The sequence below is a fragment of the Ciconia boyciana genome, chromosome 4, assembly GCF_034638445.1.
Source record: "Ciconia boyciana chromosome 4, ASM3463844v1, whole genome shotgun sequence".
In the NCBI taxonomy this organism is placed as follows: Eukaryota; Metazoa; Chordata; class Aves; order Ciconiiformes; family Ciconiidae; genus Ciconia; species Ciconia boyciana.
This window is the reverse complement of record NC_132937.1, coordinates 41,927,104-41,936,196: the sequence shown is the minus strand read 5'-3', so window position 1 is coordinate 41,936,196 and position 9,093 is coordinate 41,927,104. Positions and strand designations below refer to the sequence as shown.

Genomic DNA, 9,093 nt, shown 5'->3' with positions numbered 1-9,093 from the left:
CCTGGAGGACCTGTCCTGGGGCAAGATATGGATGGACTCGAAGAAGTCAGATACCGCATACCAATAACGAGGGGAAGAAAACAATGCTCAGAATTCGGTCTTGCCCAATCCCCCCTCACTTCCTCCCTCTTCTTCATTCTCATGTCGGTTTTCACAATTATAAAGCTACAAAGGCTGACAGGCTGGCTTCTTGAAAATCAGTGACAAAACTCACATGGATTTCAGAAGGACCAGAACTTCATCTGCAGCGTAAAAGGCAGATCACAGATCATGAATATTGTACTGCTTTTGCAAGAGTATGAGATGAGCAGGACTGTCATTTTAGCACTGTTTGACACAAGACTATTTTGGAGCTACTCAACTACTCCATTCAGTTCAATACATAGGATGGCTGTGAGTCAGCTGAAATTATTTGCTCCCTAGTTCCCTCTAACAATATGAGCACTTGGGTCTCGGTTTCAAAGTAGGACACATACAGACAGGAAGAGTCAGCCAAGGATGCTGGTAAATAGACACCTCAGTCCTCACTGAAGCCTCAACAACTGAAATGCAGTTTCAAAACAACCTTTATTCTGCTTGAAGACTTATTACAATTTTTAAAGCAACTTAAAAACAAGACACAGCTCCATCAACTCTATAGCTTAAACAAAACTTCAAGGAGGCTTGTTTTCATTGTTGCCTTGTAAAGGCAATTTACAACCCACTTTACCCTCCACGTCCTCAAAGACCATTTTAAAACAAAGTAATCTTAATGTTTTAAAGACATTTAACAGAACAGAGCTTTATTTTTAAAAACAAGAATAAAAAAAAATAGCAGCATCTTGGGCAGCTAATGCAGTCTCATTAGGACAAGTGCAATGTAATGTTACCAACTCCCACAGTCCAGTTCATTCTTCAACTGCAGTAAATACAACGTGATTCTACATAAAATGTTGCATTTTGGAACCTTGTCCCATGGGAGGCATTGTGCTTTGAGCTGCCCATTTCTAAAGTGACCCTGAAAAGAAATACTATCAGGATTCACTTTTCCAACTTAATACCATGCATAGCAAAAGCACTGTGTGAAAATCAGCAGAAGTTTTCCCCATTAGAAGCATCTGAATGTTTTCCCAAGCATTATTATTTCATTGCCAATTACAAGACAAAGCCATTTCTTCGCTACAGAACAGTTGACACCAAATAGAAAATTTGAAGATTTGGTCTTACAGATTGCTTGACAAGATTTCTTAGATAACTTAACCATACAGACAAGCTTTTTTTTTTTAAAAAAATAATATATCCAACACAGAAACTCAGTTTTCTAACTGTATTTGGAAACATGCTGCACCCACAAAGGTCTAGTGTGCATGTGTGTGTGTCTTTAAACAAAGTTAATGATATCACTTACTGAATTCAGCAAAATGATTATGTTTGGTGAAAACGCACCTATAATGGGATCTATTCAGACATAAACACAGCCAGTGCGCACGCATATGCACAGATACACATCCCCAAATCTGCAAATTCAAATTTCAACTTAAGGAAATCAGAAACCCCTGATTTTGCTTGTGGTTTTTCATTCTCTGTGTTAAGTGTCATACCTTTCAAAGGTCTTGTGAAAGTGCTGCTGCAGTGCAGCATAATTCAAGGATTTAAAATAAAACAAAAAAATCCCCAAACCAAAAAAACATAACAAAATAAATCCCACCCTTGAATCATGTTAGATGGAAAAACTACATGTCAATAGAAATACAGAAAAGCACCGTGTTTCTTCAGTTATATCCCTGTGCTTTTTTTCTGTATATATTAGTCTGAGATCAAATCAAAACTGGAGTGAACAATACGGTACATTAAGGACAAAAAACTCTGCAGTGAACAGGGCCCTTGGCAGGACATAGCTCTGTGCATTAAGTAGGGAGGGAAATGCAGAGGCCACACAATACGTAAGTATCAAAGAAAACCCACTCATGCCAATTTGAGGGTGTGAGTGATCCTTGCAAATTGCACAGGCCCTGTGTAGGCAGAACTTCCCCTTAGGAAGCCCTAAGCACTCATCCTCACAACATAGTGCTTATTTCTCATTGTTGCTTGTGCAAGAAAAGCAAGTGCCAAATTTGCACACACACTTTTTTTTTTTTCAGTGCTACAACCACAGATGAAGAGAAGTTGTACAGCACGACAGGAACAAATGACATCCCATACTGGGCTGGGCATGCTAAGGATATGGCCCACTGACATAGCAGAGGTTTTCTTAATATGAAGAAAATTAGATCCAAATGCCTTAACTATGATAAAATTTCTTGACAAATGCTATGTGAAACACCAATTCAGATTACATATATTTGGCTTATAGAGAAAAAAATACAATTTTACTCTTAAAATATTTAACATTCAAAAATTAATATATGTCCAAAGAATATCTTGGATTGCTACAAGCGTTAAATTGTTGTATATTGAACTAATTTGTAACTTCAAGCCCAGTAGTATAACTGGCATGCTAGAGTAATTGTTGGTGCTTTTCATAGTAAAACCCAGTTATTAGTAAACCAAATTTACATGGTCCTACAGGCCTGAAAAGAGTGTGGAATGAGGAAGGGAAGGGATGAAGACTAAAATTCTATTCAGAAAAAATATTCAGAATAATTTCATAAGTGGTGACTATCCTGAAACATTAATGTTGGTTGAATCTTGTGTCCTGATATAAATTCTAGTAAGAAAATACATCTATAGGAAAGCAAAACTGACCCACAAAAAAAAAAAAAAGAGCACAAAATCAAAATAAAATCAAAAGCCTTACAGCCTCAGAAATGAAGGAATAATGTAAAAATTAAAATATCAAAGCTACTGGACACTGGCAAATTTATTATTTCCAATAGCTTAATAAGCACTGCATACTTTGAATTAAAACACATGTATCTCTAAAACAGAGCTATTATGAGAGAACTCCATGAGTCTTACTCTTGTGATTGTGTGTGCAATCAAAAGACCCTTTAATAGTAATGGGTCTTGCCTTTGCATCTTGGGCGAAGAATAAGTTCATATGTTCACTTAGTAAAAACTTTTCCAAGATTTCTCTGAACTTCATTACTTTATCAATTTGCAATGTGTGAATTTCCTCAATGGTCAGGACAATAAATAACCATTGCAAACCACCCACAGTGAATTGTCCCAGAATTCCTAATAAGTTTGCTCTAGTGGGATTCATGTATTTGTTTCCTTTAACTACACCATAATTCTGTAAGTATCTGGTGCCTGAAATTATAGAAGTGTTCACTTTGATACTGCCTCAGCCTACAGACTTATGAAAATAAATCAAAAATTTTAAATATGATAGCCTAATCATTTTCAAAACAGACATTTTCCAGTCTTAATTAGCTCTATGTTGTATCCAAACATTCTCAGTAAAGGTGGGAGATCTTTTTTCACAATACTAGTACAAAAAACAAACCTAGGCAACACATTAGAGAATATTCCTTCATATGAAATGAAAATACCTTTACATGCTGACAATAATTCTGCCACAGTAGGTCAAGAAGTCATTTATTTACTATGAAGAGCGGATTCATTCTGAAATCCAAACTATCTACCCCAGTAGCCAAATTTGCCCTGTTTTTTCTGCAATCACTATCAGAGAAGGATACACAAGTTTTTGCCTTCCAAATACCAAGACAATCATGATAGAAGTTCAAAATGCTTCAAGAAGCAAACATAGCGTGGTACCGTATTCTAAAGGTATCTCTGAAACAATATTGTTGGACTCAGTGATATTTTGTAATGTTCATGTATTTTTTATTGAATAAAGCAGCTTTGAAGCTTATCAGGCACTGCCCAACAAAATATTTAGTCAAAAAAAATTACGAACTTTTAAAACTTTGAGCTAGTAGCTCAATATTCTATACAAAGAAAATTGTAAAATATTTCATAGTTTTAATTCTGAAGCCAACTCTTGCTGGCTTCCTGTACATTTAAAAAAAAAAAAAAAACCAAAAAAACCCCCAACCAACAAAATGAATAACAAAAAATAATCATCAGGAAAAATATTCTCAGGCAAAAGAAGGAAAGAAAAAAGAAGACAAGGAAACAAGAAAGAAAAACAAGCTTAACCTGTAGATATGCTTGAGAGAAGACTACAGCCTAAAGAAAATTCAGTATTGCATAGCACAGTCTAAGAATTCAGCTTTCAGCAAACAGAAAATGGAAAAGAGAAGCAGTTTGGTATTGATAGGTTCCATCAATGATAGTTAGTCATCCAATACTATGTACATTATTATATACTGTATGCCATTGCAAGTCCTGTTTTCTTCAGTCTTAAATATATTCTTAAAACAGGATTTTTAAAGGTCTAAACAAAACACTTCCTGGCACTTTGCTATTACAATTACTCTGAACAACATACTGTAACTGAAGTCCTTTTAAAGTGTCCCTTAGAAATGAAAGTGCCATTCTGCTACATATCATTCACTAGAAACCAAAAAATCCACAATGCTGTGTGTCTGGATCCACTGAGTGCAGCAACACCAAATCCAAGCCAGGTCGTGACCACAAAATTCCAATAACCGAATGACAAAGACCTCTTACACCTTGTGTCTGGAGAATCCAATGTTCTAGCTGGTAAAGCTTCAGAAGTGGTCGTAAACAAGCACCATGGTTAAAGGCCTCTATGTCCCTGCAGGGAGATCAGGTTAGGATTTCTCTCTTGTGTTTTTCTTTTCTTAATTAAAAAAAAAGCACTTCAGATTAGAAACATACGTTCACAGTGTAATACTGTGATCTCTCCCACTGCAGTTGTGAAGGAAAGCTCTAGTCCCATGTGAAGACAGATAGCTTTGATACTGCAGCTCAAATTCTTGAGTAAGGCTGAGAGGAGCCTTCTCTCTCCAGAGGCCTCAATGTTGTCAGATCTTTTCTTTAGAAAAAAAACAAACAACCCAGCATATTAAGGTCTTCATCGCCTCTGCTGCGCATATACTGGGTAGGCTAGTGTGACATTGAGAGAGTCATTGTGCTGCACGAGTGATGTGTGTTGATAATGTAGCACCAGTTCTTTGAGAGAGTTGTACAAGTTATATGGCTCTGCAAATCCATACCCAGTAGGTGTTTTGTTTATCACACAGTGCTTTACTTCTCCATCCACCCTAAAGAGGAAAAAAAGCAGCCAGTTTTTAGTTTGTCAGTACAGTAAAGTTAAGCTAGAAAATAAGGTATTGGCAATAAATCTCAAGAAGCTAGTCACTACATAGAATTCCTGTCTTCTGTGGTGGGGCTAATCGTAAAAGCCTATGTTTAACCCAAATTCCCAGATGTTGTGTTAGCTTAGGGAAGGAGGAGATAGGCAGGACTTAGCAGCTGCACATAAAGGAGTGAATCCATGCTTTGGTTTCCCTCCTTCTGCGTGAGGCTCATCTGTGGGAGTGGTACAGGTTTGACCTGTGTAGGAAATGGAGCAGCAATAAGGATGGACTCAGGACTTGTTGGTCTGCTTCTAAGCCCAAAGGTCCAATGGGATCCATGCATATGCAAGTGTCTATCTGCCCCTGGCTCAAGGTAGGTGCCTCAAATGTTGGTTACATCATTCACAAATTAGGGTACATACACAACAGAGCAGGCATAGCAGCCTTGTTTGCTGCTCTCTCGAACAAGGAATGTTCCATCTCGCTTTCCCCGCAGCAAATTTTCAGCTTGGCTTCTATTGATATTTCCCACATTCCACGTTCTCTCATCATGATGGGGCAAGTCCTCATCATCTTCTACCATAGAGTATTGGCTGTTGAAATAGGACAAAATATGTTTGTGAAACACATATCAGAGCAAAATCCATGAATTAAGTAGTCCCCATTTCATATTACTTGAGGGAAAAAAAAAAAAAAAGTCAGTGGTTAGTAGGATGCCTCCCTGGTAAAACCAGGGATGTAAACCATGTAATATTGCACCATTTAAATCACTGAATAGAAATAAAATGTAAGTTATGGTTCTTGTTTCTTTTAAAAACTCTCATGTAAATCTGAAGACATATAAAAGCATGCTGTGTTATCTTTCAGAATCTGCTACGAGCAATTCAGTACTTCTACCATTGCTCACTGTTTTGGTAAACAGCAAGCCCAACGAAATCAATACCCTCAGAGTCAGCTTCATTTCCAAAGATCAGAACACTTGGTCACCAGTGAAAAATCATGCAATATATCAACTACAGCAGCTGCTTGGGAAAGCTATGAGCAGTTGTACAGGTAGACAGATTAATTATTTATAGGGGAGATGGCTTTCTGGAAAGGGTGGAATAGTAGAGTGCTCTCTCTCTCCTTATAACCAGATTATGAGAAGAGCATATAATATAGGGCCTTCACTACCAAAACAGCCACCAATTATAAAGCTGATTCAGAGTTATAAAGAATCCTCCAAGCTAAAGCCCACCATGAAAGAAGTCATCTCTGGTTCAGCTGTGTAGACACCACTTTGATGTTCTGCAGTTCCAGAGCTCCCCACTCCACCAGCAGCCTGCACTGGTGGGCCCTGCCTCTCCTGTGCAGATTGCAACCAGTCTGTGTTTGGCTAATGTATTTATTCTCTCTGTAACAGGTTTTTAATCAGTTTTCCTTGGTCTAAAAAACCATGACTTCTCACTCATCCATAGTTCTGTCTTTCTGAAGATTCTCAAAGTAGTCTACAGAAATCAGCAATCTCACACAGAATTCAATTTTTCAGAAAGAAGAAGGGTTCTTTTGTTTCAGATGACACTCCCTCTAGGTTCCTTGCCTCATCGTACTCTTGTCCTGCATGATATTCAAATGCATTCAGCAGTGGCACTATTTTCAACCAGCACCTAGAGAAAGCGATTCCTGTTTTTTCTGCTGCTCATTATATTGATATTTTCTGTGTTACAACTTTTTTTCTGAAGTCATATTCTGAAAGTTTAATTTTTCAGCAGAAACCTGAGCACTTACCAAACTCACTGGCAAGGAGAGTCACAGAGTGAGAGAAAAGGAAGATTTTCTTTAAACACTTTCACTTACTATTTTGATGCTACATTAATAAAACTATGGCCTGGCATTGTTCTTTGTTTACTGTTTAAGTGATGGGAGTACTACTGGAACAGGTGCCTACATATTCTCCATCACACCATCTTTGAGCTGTACTAAGACTGAGCGAACAACATGGCTTTAAAATGTGTATGCCATTTTTATCCCCTGCTTCTACCAGTGCAGCCACAGCAGAGATGCACAATTTCCAGGATAACAGTAGGAGACTCAATAAACCAAGCCAAATTAAAACAGATGTGGACAAGGCTAGAATGTAAATCCACAAAACAGTCGTTGTCAGTCTGCTGCTTGCTATATGTTCAGCCAGGCAGTGTAAAAGGTAAGCCCAGGAAACTACATAGGCAGAAAGTGTTGCTATGAATATTACTCAGGCAACTTTGTTTTTCTATTTGTTCATTCTTCACTGTTACTACACTTTTGATATTATTTTCTGGCTTGCTTTTGTTTAAATTTGGTCTACATTCACACCACCCAAGTGCTTTTTGCTTTTTTCCCAGGAATGAATTGAAACATATTCATTAGCCCAGCCCCTGTCAGAACCTATAATAAACTGAATTGCTGAAATGACAGAACACTATCCTGCCATTTCCCAGAAAAATTAACCAAACCACAAAACCAGAGAAGGACCACTCTTCAGCGTATACAATTTTATCATCTCCAATAGCAGTGTGATGTACTGATGTGAGTACCACTATACTAGATGGGCCATAGTACCAACACTTGAAATCTGGAAAAAGCCTGCCCATGCTTAAGAGACTTTCTGAACAATTTATCCATCCATATGGCATCTCTGTAAGATACTAACACCTTATGATCTTTATTTTGCTGGTAAGAATAAAGACACAGGTTAAATTCCAGTGCTTTGCTATAGTAACTTGATTATATACACTTCCCTGAATAATGGAGAGTAGGGGTGAGACAGAGTCCTTTCTAATACTTGCATGATGTAGGCTGCCATGTGTTAACAGTGTGCATTGTTACTGGAGATGTAGGCTTGAGATGCCCTCTGTGTGGTCCAGGAATTAAATATGCTTTATCTCACTTTTGAGTAAGATGATTTGAAATACCAGAAATATTTAAATCTTTTAATACTCACTCTTCTGTATTTTCATTTCCAAGCCACTCATTTAGCTTCTTTTGCCGAACACCCTTTTGAGTCAGCCACCTGTACAATAATTGCAAATAAAATTGTTAGTCACAGAAGTTGGATACCAATAAAAAAAAAAAAATTTTTGTTAATTCATAATGATACTCACATCAAGTACTGATCTCTTGTCTTCCTCAGCTGTATGAGGTCTGGCTTAATGCTGTTCATACGCTTGTCTATCTCTCTATATTCAGCTGCTTGCTTCTTTAAATCCTCTTCTAATCTACGCCTGCTGTCCACAATTTCACTTATTCGAGACTTCAGTTTTTCATAGTTGTGCATAATTCTGAATGGAATAATGTGGTAGGTTATACTCTGATGATGTCTTATTCATAGCTTTATAATCCGCTATTTAGTGGTGTAGACACTTAAGAGAAGAGATTATTTCTCTATATGTAGCTATACATTTTGCAAGTTCATATCTACCCCATTTGAGGCTTGCTTTGCTTACAACAACTTTAAACTTGCTATCTCGCTTTAGTTTTAGGCAGACCTATACTTGGCATTGTTTCTTTCTTCAAAATCATACACTTTGAAATGCAAATACAAATACAAATACTGACCTTTGTATTTCTTTTTCATTTCCTTCCCGTTTAAATTTTTCAATGTATTCCTTACTGTATCTTTCTTGCGTCTGGCACTGCTCTTCAAATATTTTTATTGTTTCATTAAATGCTTCAATAGCTGTTCTTTTCATTTGAATTTCCTGAAAATAAAATAATTGTTATTATAGTTATCAGACAGAGGTGATGATTTATCGCCTTGTATCACAGAAACACTTCAGTATATTGTAACAGAAGACTTCAATATCCCTTTAGCAGAACACATTCTGTCTGCAGAGCCTTATTAACACAGAGAGAACAGGCCTGTGCAAAAGGCTACCATGATGAGGCCTTCCATGATGAGCTTTTCCAAGAAAGAAAAACTGCTGGA

At 37.3% G+C, this 9,093-nt stretch overlaps 1 protein-coding gene across 4 annotated transcripts in view; it reads right to left on the bottom strand.

Annotated features, from left to right (window-relative positions):
* Window positions 1-570: 570 nt before the first annotated feature.
* The window catches only part of PIK3R1 (phosphoinositide-3-kinase regulatory subunit 1), a 60,477-nt gene continuing 51,954 nt past the window's right edge, over window positions 571-9,093 (bottom strand). For all 4 annotated transcript variants that reach the window (XM_072859355.1, XM_072859356.1, XM_072859359.1 and 1 more), the window contains 5 exons: window positions 8,724-8,866; window positions 8,270-8,446; window positions 8,110-8,178; window positions 5,573-5,743; window positions 571-5,114 (listed from right to left, as the gene is read on the bottom strand). In XM_072859355.1, coding sequence (XP_072715456.1) covers window positions 4,925-5,114; window positions 5,573-5,743; window positions 8,110-8,178; window positions 8,270-8,446; window positions 8,724-8,866 — 750 coding nt within the window. In that variant the 3' untranslated portion in view covers window positions 571-4,924. The remainder of the gene's footprint in view (window positions 5,115-5,572; window positions 5,744-8,109; window positions 8,179-8,269; window positions 8,447-8,723; window positions 8,867-9,093) is intronic.